Here is a 15,492-nt window from a genome sequence, read left to right as displayed (position 1 = left end):
GCAAAAACACTAGCCCACAACTCTATATACTTCCAATATGAAAATAACTTCTAAAAAAAAAAAAAGAGAGAGAGAGAGAGAAAAATGCACAGATTCTGTCAGGAAGGCAGGCACAGCCAAAGAACACATATTACATTTTATTCAAATTTTATAAAACTATGTATCTGGCAACGGGCAGAGGGACAGTGAAAAAGAAAAAACATACAGGTCAAATCAAAATCTGCATTTTAAAGTCAGATTATTTTCATGGCCAGTGTGCTTCTTATATTTCCTTTCATAGCTCAAAAATCACTACAGCTAAAGATCAATGTCTCAAAATAATCAGATAGAAAAGCATCAGCTCCACAAAAAGAATCGTGGTCACGCAGCCTTCCAGCGGTCCTATGCACACTGTTTATCTTTCACTCAGGTAACCCACATGGTATTGCACTTGCCAGTTATAAAACCTTGGATACTCTGAAACTGCAAACCAAACTGTACGTAATCAGTATATTAAGCAAAAGGCACAGCCAACAATTCCAAATTCCTAATATTCCTAATAGCCTACTGAACTGCATGTTAATACACTACACGTGCTATTCTGCGTATTTTTACCATGTACACTTACGGCTGAATGTTTCCTCCACTTTCCAATGCAATATATTTTAATACAAAATCAATGGGTGTTTTTGGTGGGCAGCATAAAGGTTTTATCCCCTCAGCTCTGAGTCTAAGAAAGTGATATTGATTTAGATGTTCACTCATTCATTTTATAGGACAGTTTTAAAGCATTAGGTGATAACCTAATTGAGAGGCACACCGCGTGAGAAACTGAGATTGTTGCGATAATTTAAATCAGTTCTGGGATGTCATCTACAATAATTTAATATGTGAAGTTACAAACTCCAGAAAAAAAAATTAAAACAGTAAATGAGTAACTTTGGAGGCAGTGAAAAGGCTTTCTAGAAATGCGAGGTAAATTAAATAAATTGTTTATTATAGAAATATAAAATTAATGTAACCCATTCTGTATGTTTGTGTATATGTGTTTGTATATGTATGTATCTGACTGACTTCCATTTCCTTCTACAAAATGACTGTGTACCAATCAAGGGAACAAAACTTTTGCCATCTATCTGCTGTCTCTGGAAAACCTGGCATCATACAGTATCCATACTGATATTATTTATCCATTTTTATTTTAAAGAAGCAAATGAAATCCCACAAGTCACCAAACAGTGTTACTTCTGCATACCAAATCGCACTTGCATTGCTCAGGTACACACTTTGATGTGCACGAGGCCAGAAGGATTCGGTATCACATCTGGGTCTCCCATCTAGAGGAGCCTGTCCTGCATTCTTTCATGTGGGTGCAGAGAAAACGCTGATCCATCTGCCATGGATTTGTACAGCTGATGAACCAGGCCCAAAGTCCCCCAAACTTCTCCGGTTACCACAGTCATTAGCTGCAAGCAGCTTCGATGACTTTGTTTAGCGTTCAGCACATACATTCTTTGCCGCGTGCGGCCAGCCAAATAGAACATATGCAGTACTGGATCCACTATCAGTAATGGCATTAGCAGAATCTAAAGAAATCTGAAATTCCTTCCTAATGCAGGACACAATCCAGTGAGATACTAAGCACCCTCATTTTCCACTTTAAAAAAAAAAATCACCAGAGTATGCAAAGTACCATGCTTTGAGCATGAAGCAAAGTGAAACAGTTAATAATAAGAACAAACATGCCTGTAATACAGATGATTCAGATTTATAATCCATGAACTTACATGTAAGAAATAATTTTGCTCTGAATATCCTACACTTTTTCCACTTTGTGCTCATGCAGGGTATTGCTAATAAATTTATATTGTTCAAGCAGTGGCTAAATGAGGAGGAGGCTTTTTACACTGCATGTGAATTCAAAGAAAACAAAGTAGAAAACTAGAATATAGAATATTCATAAATAAATAATCCTGCATTTGAAAAGGATGGTCCTGGAGCTCTGAATTACGCCTCTTAAGAGTTAATACGTGTGGACTTTTTCCACCCCCAGAAGAGTGGCAGAAAACCCCTCGAAAGTGAACTATGCTTTGGAACTGATGGCAATTTCTGTCTGAAAGAGCCATACCTTTATACGTTAGGTTTAGGGACAAAACCTGCTTATCCAAATTAAAAAGTAGTTTGTATTAATGTATAGTTTCAGATATTAAACTGCAGAATTCTCACCATATGCACCAATATTTTAATCTTGTTCTTAAGTAGCCTCACACTTCCAGTAAAAAAAAAAAAAAAAAAAAAAAGGCAGGGGGTGTGGGGTGGGGGGAGTAAACTACAGAACCTTTAGTCCCCAAAACAGATGCCAGCTTGGGATTTATTTAGCCAAGGAGTATTTAGCTTGGCTCAGCCTCACTTGAGTTGAAAAAACACTTGCCTATTCCAAGAAGTTTTTAACAAGCTCTGCTGCAGATGCTGTTGCCATTTGGCATGTCACCGTCACTGTGTGGTACAGAGGAGAGAGAACTCTTGACCACAGGTTTTCCTTGGCCAGGGGAGCCAGAGTTTTTGGCTATTGCTGCTCTTCTGACCAACTGGCTGCATGTTTACGGAATGCGGTTTTAGACGGGGTGTTAACAGAGGTTGGGTTAATAGCCTAACCCAGACCAACAGTGAGGTGAAGGCATGACCTATCCATTCTAAAACAGAGATTGTATATTTTGCTGCTCTTAACCTAGAGTCTGTTGCATGCACCGTGCCTATAGACAAGAAGATATTTTTCTTTGCCTTGGGATAGATGACAACAACTTTAAAAGCTGTACCAGTCATGCAAAGTAGAAATATATAAAAATATGTGGTTGCTTAATCTTTGTCGGCTTGATTTCATTCTCTCACTTATGACAATTTTACCTTGGCATAATGCCACTGAAAGAAGTTAAATGAAGTTACTCCTGTTTTCCACTATGATGAGATATCTTGAGAGGATAAAAACCCTACAGAGTTAAACTGCAAACTTCTGTCCTCATATTTCTACTTGCCAGCAAATGGCAGCTCTGAAACTGGAAAAGCCTAAGTGTTTCAACACTGATGAACTTTGTTCCAAGGTATTAGTGCTGAACACCTCTATGAGAGTGCGTATAAAACTGGGGAAAGCTGCCCATGTGTAGCTTAGTTTACCGACACTAATCCTATAACAGTGCAAATGCCTGAGGAAGCCTCGACCTTGTAAGACGCATAACAACTTTAAAAAACACCATGACATTTGACTCCTATCAATAAATTATTTTTGTCTGAATTTTGGCACATCTTTCTGATGGCAGCACCTTTGTTGCATTCAAGCAAAAGAAAACATCCTGGCTTTATATATGTCATTCGGTCTACTTTTCTAACACTGGCGTTACACTGACACACCATGTGCCTATCCAGAAAAAACACGGACTACATACACTCCCTCCTCACTAGACACTTTTTACTTCACTGATGATTAACTGACAATTTCTTCAAGACAAGTTGTGGAGCACAGACACCATCAGGGAACCAGCCAGACCATTTGTTTAAACACTACTAATCTGCACCAAAAGTCCTATTTAACATGGTTCGGATCACACAGCCGACACTTCAGTTCAGTTCCCTCTCACTGAGAGCTCAGCTAGGACTAGTAACATCTTGAAAGTTCATAGACTAAACTGACACAAAGGCAATTTACTGCAGCATATTAAAAAGTGTGTAACATATGACTAAGAATGAAGTAAGCAGTGTCTGGCTACATCCCCCACTGTCTGGGTAGCCAGTATGCAAAAGCAATATAAGAAAACAAAATATATCTTTTTAAATTTTCCATTTTACCATTTTGGCTTCCGAATGCATTGGGGGGACTTGAGGTGAAGCACAAGGATTATTGAGGTTCGGCCCCTGCATTCCCATGATGTTGGAGTTCATTGACATTTGTCGCTCCATCTTTTAAAAGAAAAAGAAAGAAAAAGGTTTAAAAGTGTCTAGAGACATTTGCAAGAATTTATGCCCGGTTTCTATGTAAATGGACTCAGTTTTATTTCTTCAAGTCATGATGGGAAAAATAACAATCCGTGTCATGAAGTGCATGCGTGTGTGCACGCAGGCGTGTGTTTCATCAGAGTCGGCCCTGAAAACTCACAGCCAATTATATAGAAAAGGATTCTTTACTAAACAAATGTAGCAGCCACCCAGGTTTGCACTTTTTTTGTAATGATTTTCTCCCTTTCAGTATAACAACACTTGGAGTTAAGTGGTTTTAAAAGCATCACTGTATAAAGCCATGGCTTCTCCTGTCAGTGCAGCCCAACTTAGCTAGTTAAAAACATAAATAAAAACCCCCAATCTTGAGTATATGGAAAACGAGTTGGCTCTTTTTCCTTCACTCGGCTTGCTCAGCCGAGAGGAGTTTTCCATATGTCTTGTACGGGAAGCTTTCATGTACTGCTGATGCAGCATAAAATACAAAGCAGGACACCTGGCTATGCAGAGCACTTTCTGCAAGCTAAACTCACCATGGCGTGAGTGAGGGACACAACCTAATGGCAGAAAAGGACTAGATATAATAATTTCCTGTAGTGCTTTCCCTGAAAAGAGGCACGTGCTGTTACACTGCCAGTCTTCGCTCAGAAGGGTCTGGGTGACAAGTAGGGTTATAGTGCTGCTTTCAGCCACAGCTGAGCATCCTGCCTCAGCTTGGGTTGCTCCCTGAATCTTTGGCTCATACAAGAAAGCAGCAGCTCTGCTGCAGGATAGGAACAGCTCTATCTGCAGGATAGGAGTGGCTCCCACAGTGATCTTCTCCACAGTCCATTCACGAAGGCTGTAGGGCAGGAAGACTGACATCTGTGGGGCTCTCAGCCAGAGCATGCCTGCTTCTCTGCAAGCAGAGCTGCCCAAAAGGCTCCCCAGCAGCGACCTGAAGCCCCTGAGCTTACGCTGAAGCAGGATGTTTGCTCCATTTCAGGTTCGTTAGTAATCATGCCAGAAAAAAATAATAATAATAAAAATAGAAATAAATTAAAAAACAGAACTGTCCACAGTGGCATTTCTTACATTTTTTTGTTGACCTTCCTGGTCGATACTTGAGGAGAACCTTATTGGTAAGTTACTAATTAAAAACTTATTAATGACTGCTCAGATAGCAGCCAACCTGAATCTTCTTAGCCCCAGACTGTCCCCCTTGCCCCAGCAGTGCCAGAACAAAAAGTACTTTCCTCTCATCCATATCTGATCGCCCTCAGGTTGCCTTCCCAACTGAACACCATGTGATGAAACAGAAACTTCTCCCTTCACACTCCCCTCTTCCCCATGCTATCCAGACTCCTTTCTACCCCTTAACTGCCCAGCTGTCTTAAACTGAGAGTTGTTAAAATCATTTAATAATTTGAAGCTACAATGACAAAGCACCCTTCATCTCCCAGAAGATGAAGAATATTCCCAACACTGCAGAAATTAGTGGCAGTTGAAGATGAGCAGTGATCATGACCAAATTTTAATGAAGTGCAAGTTACTAGGCCTGGAAAGTAAGCTATATTTCCTTCTTGTTAGCTGGTTATCTCACAGAAGCAAGATTACTTCCGAGTTCACTACCATATGTACATACCTTTTCCAGTTTTATCTGACTTCAGAATTTTTTTTTTGTTCCAGCGCAGACATACTGATCTCACTAACATGACCAAGGGTGAGAACCAGAAACTGTAGTCTCATGTAAACTGTTTCTAATCACTCTCACGCTAATTAACATTCCATTAACCGCACCAGAAATACTCTTGTGCAAGACAAAGCAGAGAAAAATGTCCAGCTTCCCTAGCTCATTACACCTTGATCTTTTTTTGGACAATTCATCAGACTTTCACCTCTGCATAGGCTGAATCCAGAGACAAAAATAAATAAATAAATAATGCCACCCCTGCCCACCCCCCACCCCCCCAAAAAAAAAAAAAAAAAAAAAAAACAACAACAGCAAACCACAAAAAACTTACGGGCATGAGTACAGCAGAAGATCCAGGCATGGTAGGGTTGGGCAGGGTGCCAGGCATAGAGGCAGGCATAGGCTGTCTTTGTCGGTTGTGTAGGTGCAATAGTGAAGACAGAGAACCTGGAACAGGCCTAGGAGAAAAGGAAAGCGAGTTGTTATGGGCTTCAGAGACCAAACCAAGCCTTACAGTGCCAGCCATTGCTAAGCACCGACAATTCTAGGCAAGCAGGCACAGAAAAGCCAATCCAGCATTTGTCATCTCCTGCACAAATCCATAGGACAGAAGGTTTTCAAGAAACAGACGACTCACATTCCCCCTACTAGTTACTGGTTAAAGCACCAATACAGTTCATCTGAGAGAACGTGAAAGCAAAAACAACAGCAGGTCTGAGTCTATGCACCTCTGCATCTTACAACGGCCAGCAAAAGATTTCTACCGACAAAGCAGGAAAATTTCCTGGCATGCTACATCAGTGAGTTGCTGTAAATTCTGCCTTCAGGAACAAAAATATTTGGATAATAGTTTTGCAGACTATGACAGAAAATTAAACACATTTATATTAATTCTGAAGTTTTACCACCTGTAAAAAAACTACTCTCAAATGAAGATTTCAGCTCCACTCTTGACATTTTGTCCTGAAATTCTACCAAGCCTTTGTTACAAAGTGAGGTTTCTAATACTGCCAGTTTGAATGTAACCAGGACACAGAGAATGGAAAAAAATAGCAAAATTACATATATTACATTGAGATTAAGTAGCTTGTAAAGGTAAAAGGTAAGGAATATAAAGAAGCAGAGAGATATTTTGGCAAAAGGATTTTAATACATTTAGAAGGATTTTTCTAAGTAAACCAGAGGAAAAAGTAATGTTGAGGAAGTAGGCCCACTAAGAAAGAAAAATCATCATAAAATTAATGGATAAAGTGAAGCTTGGACTACTCTTTGAAGCAATCTGACATGTTAACGTTTCATAGAACACGACACTCTTGAGAGCAGGACCTCCCAACTCCCGCTTCTTCAAACCTCCCCAGTATTTCCCATCCCTGTACTTTCAGTTCTTCAATCCTCCTCTCTAAAAGCCCGCTACCCTCCAGAAACATTTAACCCCAACGAAGCCACCTCGAAGTCTTGCCCAACCCTCGCGCCAGACACTCCTGCTGCTCCCACCCCCTGCCCTCAGCTGCCCTCTCCTTGGCAGCTGCAGATTACTGAACCCATCCTTTTGTCTTGGTTCTCCATGAAGAGAAAAAGCCTGTGTTTTCAAGGATGTTTAAAAAATCCTCCCAGACACATATAGTACTTATTCAGAAGAAACAAAAAAAAACCAACAACAAATGTAGCTTACATATAGACAAGAAGCTCTTCCTATGCCTCCCTGGTTATCTGCTGATGGAGGAACATGATGTACTTTACATCTTCACTCCCCCCAACGAAACTCAAGGTAATGTCTCCCAAATACACGATATAACCTCGTGAGAGGGTGCAAAAAGCAGTGTGATTGATCAAACATGAATCAATTTCTGGGAGAGGGGACACAATGGTCTACTCAGCACTATGGTGAGCCTGGGAAGTTGTGGAGATGGCATAAGTGGCATGGAAGTTCTGCAGAAAAAAAGATCTCAGAAAATAAAGTACACAGCCCTGACCATCCTATTTCCAACTAAAATGCAGCTGCTCCTTGTACCAGCACTTACTCAAGCAAAAGGGCTCAGAAGTCATTAGGACAGGACCAAAAAAAAAAACAAGAAATGTAGATTCTGGGGAAGGGAAGGGAAGGGAAGGGAAGGGAAGGGAAGGGAAGGGAAGGGAAGGGAAGGGAAGGGAAGGGAAGGGAAGGGAAGGGAAGGGAAGGGAAGGGAAGGGAAGGGAAGGGAAGGGAAGGGAAGGGAAGGGAAGGGAAGGGAAGGGAAGGGAAGGGAAGGGAAGGGAAGGGAAGGGAAGGGAAGGGAAGGGAAGGGACAGCAGGTAGGGAGAGGGGAAAGCGTTGGTGCACTCTCATGGGTGTCCACCAGCTGAGACACAGTCTACAGGAACTGTTCTGGCTAACAGGAGGAATGTGTTCAATAAAAATATCACTTGAGTTTCTCAGTGTGACCAAAGTAAAACAAATGCCATGACAACAGCCCCCTCCCCATTTAGTTATTTGGAGACTGTCCCATATATAGACCCTTTGTACAATTCACCAGTTTCATAATAACCTTAGGTGTTAGGCTGTTTGACAGAAACTTATTTTGGCCTGACCTAGGCAATTTGTGCACGTGATTCTCAAGGGACTGCAAGGTTTGAGTTTTGCTTATATGTTCCAGAGCCAAAAACATTTCCAAAATTGCTTTAATGAGTTTGGGAATATGGGACTTGGGCAAAAGGGAATTATTGGTATTTATTAAAATGGCAAAGAAGCTTCCTCGCTGTCCCCAGTTTCACCTTTAAAGCTGCTTCGCTTTGGAGGTCTGCATATGCTTTACACTTAGCTAGAGAAAAAAAATCCTCAGTACTTCAGGTATTTCTTCTTGCTAAACTCCTGCAAGTCTACTCCCAAGTGCATTTCTGCGAAGAGCTGCAGAACAGGCAGAGAAACTTTGTGCTTCCAGGTTGACCCTCTTTGTTGAAAAGTCTGCACTGCTCCTGCCACCAATAAAAGTGCTACATAACGCACACCAGACTCAGCTCACCATCGGGACAGCCTGACATTGGCCAGTATTCGTGGATACTTGTATTGCTTCCACATTGAAGGCAGGTCATTGATTAACATGCACTCACGTGCATGTGCACAGCCAGCTCAGGGGATGTTTATGGCGGAGAACCTACGTATACATAGGCTGAGATGCTCAGCTTGTCTACTCCTAAGGCATTTCTTCTTCCAAGGACAACATAAACTGTTTTGTTGTTGCTTTTTAACCTGCAGCAAAGAAAGCCAGTAAGAGTTTATAATTGTTGTTTTTGATGTTGGACACGTTGACTCTGCTCCTTGCTTTACAAATGCTGAGGAGGTACAGCCTGTAGCCAGTCAGTCAATATTGCTGACCGAAGGATTTTAATTCCTTGGCACCTGTGCTGCTAAATAAACAGGGTTGTTGGGCAAACAGCCCACAAATAAAGGATGGATAAGATAGAGAACGGGCAAGTGCTCAACCTCACTGCAAATCTGGCTATCTGTAGGGTTTTTCCCAACTTTAAGAATTTTCCTCTTGTTCCCACAGAAGAATACTGTTGGACACTATGGAATCTCAGTCAGGATTTGCACACCACCTCGTTGGGTGTATGGAGCCTGGATGGATAGCCTTTACGGTGGCTTAGTAAAATACCACGTGTTAGCTGGACTGCTCCAACTGACAGCATTGGCTCTCCTCCCTCTGTAGGGTTGTGCTAACACTGTGAGTCATCATTACTAACATTTAAGCAGATGGGCGGTACCCTGCTAAGCCACGGTGACTCGATCATTTTCCATCATATGACTCTACCCAACGATTAAAGATAAATCCACTAATGTAATCAAATATCTATGATATATACTTTGCTATGTGCCTTCTTGATTAATACTAAATATTCTGTCTGCTATGATGCAACTCCGATCTGACCCAGTTTTCTAGACTGTCTGATGACTAAATGCTACATTTGTCTATTAAAAGACCAGGCTTCCCTTAACTTGTACTCTTCAAGGATAGTTTCTGCAGATGACAATTTCTTGCTGAGGTCTCATGAGATTAGGTGAATATTAACCCAGATCATTCAGGCTTGTGTGCAGAAGGCCTAACGCTGTTTAAAGCATTACTGTAGCATGCTTCTAATGGCAAAGCACTCCAGGTCAGCGGGTCTTACCACAACCCCTGTCATGATCCTTACTTTCCTGCATGTAGGATTCATGAAAGGTCAGCAAGAATAGCTACACCACAACCCAGTTTGTTCTACCTTAGCTAGCTTTGTTCTGGAAAACATAAAGCCACATGTCTATGGAGTTGCATTTGAGCAAAGGATCTCATTCGTCTCGTGATTTTCTATGGCCAGCCAGCTCACACAGAAGAGCCCACAGGTGGCTGGCTGTGCTGTGGCAATTCGCCATGTTGGGTCAGCACTGGCTCAGGGATTTCTGCACCACACTCCAGTTATGCAACATAGACTTGCCCAGACTTTCATGTCTTTATATATACACATATGTATATATATACATGTATATATACACATGTATACTTATTACCTCAGCGCCTACAAGCCTTGGTTTAAAAACTGTGGGTGAGGTCCTGCCCCAGAAAGTTTATAGACCAAAGATAAAATGAGGGAGAGAAAATAGAAGCAACAGGGAAACACAGGTGATTAAGGCAGCGATGGCACCCCTACGATCAATGCAATGATGAACAATCACTACATATCAACGTCCTAGACCCTTTCAAGGTATGTCAGTACGTGATGTGCTTTGGGCTGCTTTCAGGCTGAAGCACCCAGGATGGCTATCATGCTAATGAGGAAAACAGCTGGCAACTGTCAAGCCCCTGAATGTCTCATGGGCCACTAAGTACCATCATAATAAAACTTTTCATTGATAAATGGTTTTGATATAGTTCACTGGAGCATGTGGTTCTACAGATCAGCTACAAAGCACTTGCACAGCAGCTACTGAGGCCAGAGTACCTGAGCTGAGTGCTGTCCTTGGCCTTCCATATTTGAAATATTCAGTCAGAGGGCTAAGAATTGGAGAGGATGTTTTAACCTGAGAAAAGTGTACTGACTGGAGGAGTTGTCTCACTTGCAGGGCCTGCTGTTGCTTGATCCACAGTGCCATTACTTTAGCCTAATAAGCCAGATATGGCTTTCCTCCTTTGTGGACCATGACTTGAGATGCACCCTCCACCAGAAAAATAGGACGGTTCTGCCTAGTCTCAATTTATTCATTTCTCATTCAGAGGAGGAAAGCAAAAACAAATGCAACAGAAAGCAACAAGGCATCAGACAAGTACTTGGAATACCTCGCATAATTCCTGGGACCTCACCTGGCCTGCCATACCCCACATGTAACAACTTTTTAATCACAGCATCATCAGAGAGCCAAGCTTTCCAAGAAATGGGAGCATTATGTCGCCAGTTTTTTTCAGAGAGCCAAACCATATTCAGAGGAAAAGAAAACTGGCACCTAAAATTAATGGATCTTTGCCAACCTAGTAAAGATCCTTGTTTGTATTTCTCAGACAATTCAGACATCTGCACGATGTGGGTAGATTGTTATTATCAGTAGCAGACATTTGTACTGTAGTGGTGCCCAAAGGTCCCAGTCTGGACCGGGACCCCATTGAGCCTGGCACTGTACAAACACAGATAAGAGACAATTCTTACACAGTGTGTTTACAATGTAGAGACACAAAACAGATGAAAAGTAGAAGATGGAGACAGAACATACAAGCAAATAAATATGCTAGAGAGTTGGAGGCAGTTTAGTGGCACTCCTCTGGTTGCTTTTTTGTTTCTTTGTATATTTTTATTGAACTCATACTAGCTCAGAAATGACAGGGCTGAGGAAGTTTGCAAGAGGAAGGGAGTAACTAAGATTGAGACACAGGAAGGGCAATACTTTAGAGAGGAAAAATTGTGGCTCATAATTTAGATGACTTTGCTATGCTTTCTGCAGAGATTTTTAAACAGAGCGTGCATATGTTTTATACATGTGTTAACTTAAGGATTTTTTGTTGTACAAGAGGGGACTTCAGCCTGGGAAAGAGAAACTAGCTGATGGTACAGACACTGGCAAAGGAAAAGTGATGCTTGACACTGTAATGAGAAACTAGAAGAGTGAGATAAGATAAGACTAAGCTGCGAAAATTCTTAAAGACAAGAAGCTTGATTCAGAAGTGAAGAGAAAGCCAGTTTAAGTGAGGAGAGCTGGCACAATTAAGATAACAAGCTATACATTGGCACAGAGGTAGAAGGAATTCAGTAACGGGCATCACATAAGGAGCAAGATAGAGCAGACACGAAATGATATGGACATAGTCAAAAGCAAGCAACAAGATGTTACTTCTCAATTCATGTATCCTTTGATGTCATGTGAGAAGGTGTTCAGTGGGAACCAAGCATCTCCACCAGAAATGCATTCTTGCTCACTTGTTTTAATTCACAGGGACAGAACACCTAACTGAAGGGAAAGAGTAAGGAAAACAGAAGATGGACAGGGAATGGGTGCACATGCAGGAAAATACTAGGAATGCATATAAAAATTACTCTAAAATATGTTAAGAATGCTGAGCTCGTAGGAGAAAAGCCCCACAAGTCAGCAGCCCCACTGCTGTAATGTATTCAGTGGGCCAAATTCTATTTAAAGATTTAGTCAATGATAAATTTTGCCTTTAGAAATTCCAATTGTGTTAATGCCACCTATATTTCCTGAACACATGTTCAAGGAACCTCTGCAAATTAAGCATAAGTACAAGGACCAGCAGGTCCTTGGAAGCCTCAGAGAACCCATTAACATTTGCCTTTTGGCTCTCACAGGTCTTAGAAACTGCTGGTTTCAATCTTCCCTTCCCTCTAAATATTTCACTGGGTCTTATTGCCTGACCCATTACAAGAAAAATAAGAAAAGCTAGAATGGTTTCTCAGACTACAGCCTCCTCAGAGAAGTTTATGTTCTGCACAGTGTTATGCACACAGCTGGAACTCACAAATGATACATGGAGGATAATGGCATAGTTAAAGCAAAACAAGGAAACACAGCGAAAGGCAGGTTCAAGGGATTATAAAGAACAAGCTCATATAAAAACACATTCTTGTAATTTAAAAAAAAAAAAAGTCGGTTAAAAACAAAAAATCTGCAGCATAAACATGACAGAACACTTCATCATTAAAGCAAGCAACAATGTCAAACTGATCCCATTGTCATGTTCTCCCAGCTCAAACAGGACCAAAAGCCTAGTTCTGCAGGAAAACACACGATCTGGCATCACCGCAAATAAAAGCAAACCAGTTTCCACTGAAGAAAAAAGGTGACAACAATAATCAAGCGCACCTAACGGCAGCTGACTCAAAACCAGGAATCATAACAGCAATAAAACTTACACAGATGCTTTCTAAAATGCCCATTCTTTTTAAGGGTCAGGCTTAAGGTTCCAGCCTGGCAAATTCATGAAAACTTGAGAATTTAAGGCTCATTGAGGAAAAATATCAACAGGTTAAACAACTGGAAATAATCCTATCACCAGCATCCAGACAAAAGTGACAACTGAACACCAAGCAACTGTTCTGCCAGGTTTGTACTACGTAAAGGTGTTGGAGCCTTCATTTGCTCAAAGTGACTCCAGCAGCCGGACATTTGCAAACGCTTTGTAGCAGGGCAAATGGCATTTATTTGACTTTCATAAACCTGTGTATGAAAAGAATAATAGGTCACAAAAAGATGGAGAAAAAGTCCTCTTTACTCCTAAAGGGCTGAGAGAGTATTTGGAGAGCTCTCAGTGAGTACCCAGTACCAACAAATCCGTGTAGTGGAAATACAGCAAAACAAATTTCTCAATTAAAATTCTGTTTCTATTCACCCTTATTATTTGGACTAGTGAAATTTAATAGAAATGCTGAGATAAAAGAGCTTTGTAAACCCTGCTTTATAATAAAAATGAAATAAAAAGAATCTTTTTGAAGTGATTTATTTTTCCCTTTTTTTTGTTCAATTTTTTTTTTAACTTCCCAAACAAAGCAGAAGTTTGTCTCTGAAAATAAGACAGTGAATTACAGCAAAGTCATGAAAACAAAGAACCAACAGTTTCTCCAGTGCAGGCTTGTTACCATGAGCTAATAATTCCAGACTTTAAGCAAGCTGAGCCTCTTTTTTTAATAACTGCATGCCTCAAGGCAAAGTATTTCTACTAAAAATTATTGAGGCATGGAACAAGGCAAGGTGTGTGAGCTAATGTTGGATTGTTCGGTTACTAAACCAACTCCTATAGCAATGAGCCTGCTCTGAACTGACAGATTATTTCTCTGTATACACTTGTATAAACACACTGCTTAAGATCGAAATCTGTGTAAGCTTTCTTTTCAATTAAAATGTCAAAGATGACAGCACATGTTTTCACTGTCCTCAACAGAATGATGGATGCCGCAGCAGCAGTTTCATGCCCCTGTGTTTCAGAGATGTTTGCCTGCCCGGGTGTCTAAGAAAGATGTACTTGCTGATCTTCTCATATGCCTGCAGGCAGAAAGGACTGCTATAAAAACTTTATGCTTCGGACGGCTTAATATCTCATGGCTTTCTCTTCCTCAAAGTCCCCTCATGTGCCCCCACAACCAGTGTTGTAAAAGTTAGAGTAGAAAGTTCATTGTGCCCAAGGAGGCTGGAGAAAGTCCTGAATTAAAACACCGGATTGTTGCTCAAGTGATAAGCCTGAAGTCTCAGGCTGGTTTCTGATCCTGGGCAATTCAGGCACCTAAATGAGGTCCCCACAGAAACAGAGTTGCCCTGGTAATAGTGAACAGAAAAGACATAGTGCATGCCAAAAGGAGCATCCAGTATTTTATTTATTTATTTATTTTTAAATAGGACAAATCTTGAAGGTAATCAAAAGCTGCCTGGACATAGTCCTAGGCAAGCTGCTCTAGGTGACCCTGCTTGAGCAGAGAGGTTGGGCCAGAGGACCTCCAGTCCCTTCCAACCTCAAACATTCTGCGATTCTGTGAATCTTTACTTTTTTAGCTACATATCCATGAAACTGAATAAAACTTTGTCCATCAGATTCTCATTCATTTTTGTCAGTCTAGAACTTGTAGAAGGCCAAAGGTAGCAGCTCCAAACTTTGCTAGGTCTGAAGACCATGTGACAATAGAACTAGTAGCACACATAGTCATAATGCTATTGAAGGAGCTGTAGCATCTTTTTGGCCACAATGTTGCCAGAAAAAGCCTAACTAATGAAAACAGTGTCTGTGAGAGGAAAATGTGCCAGCAATCTGCCACCGGCAGATTCAGTCTGTTTTTAAGCTGACAAGACACAACTGTGCTGTATGCAATATGGAACCATGGTTTGCCCACAGTAACTAGTGAGGAAAAACAAGAAGGTACATACACATGAAATGAGATTTAAATTCTACCCTTAGCGCTAAAAATACTACAAAATTAACATATCTGTTAGACATTTTTAAGAAGACATGATTTAAGAAAACACATTCTTGAGTTCTTAAACAAAATATCAAACAAGCAAAATAGAAAATGAGGAGCTTTGAAAAGCTGAAGATGAATGACCAAAATCCAGTCATTAACCCCATGCTTTAACAAGAATATCACAGAAATAGCTCACTCTGCCCTTTCTAACACTCATGGCTTCCCCAACACTTCGGCCACTAGCTCATGTTCCTGGATTGCCAAGATCTCTCTACAGCACAGAATTGTGGTGAAAGCACTTGTGAGTAGCCCACCGCAATTACAGCCCCATACTCATTCAGAGTCTCAAAGCTGTCAGTTGTTCAGGGAGTGGCAGTCAGCGAGAAGGGAGGGAAGTATGTATGTGAGGGGGGACTCTCAATTATCTGTTTAACAAGTCACTTCTAGGTGTA

The 15,492-nt window shown here is 41.0% G+C and overlaps 1 protein-coding gene across 10 annotated transcripts in view; it reads right to left on the bottom strand.

Moving 5' to 3' along the window:
• CREB5 (cAMP responsive element binding protein 5) overlaps nt 1-15,492 on the bottom strand; it is a 256,642-nt gene that overhangs the window by 67,433 nt on the left and 173,717 nt on the right. For all 10 annotated transcript variants that reach the window (XM_050708802.1, XM_035556391.2, XM_050708803.1 and 7 more), the window contains 2 exons: nt 5,970-6,096; nt 3,820-3,930 (listed from right to left, as the gene is read on the bottom strand). In XM_050708802.1, coding sequence (XP_050564759.1) covers nt 3,820-3,930; nt 5,970-6,096 — 238 coding nt within the window. The remainder of the gene's footprint in view (nt 1-3,819; nt 3,931-5,969; nt 6,097-15,492) is intronic.

This window comes from Cygnus atratus, chromosome 2, assembly GCF_013377495.2.
Source record: "Cygnus atratus isolate AKBS03 ecotype Queensland, Australia chromosome 2, CAtr_DNAZoo_HiC_assembly, whole genome shotgun sequence".
Taxonomy (NCBI): domain Eukaryota; kingdom Metazoa; phylum Chordata; class Aves; order Anseriformes; family Anatidae; genus Cygnus; species Cygnus atratus.
Note: the sequence above shows the minus strand (reverse complement) of the source record. Positions and strands in the feature narration are given on the sequence as shown.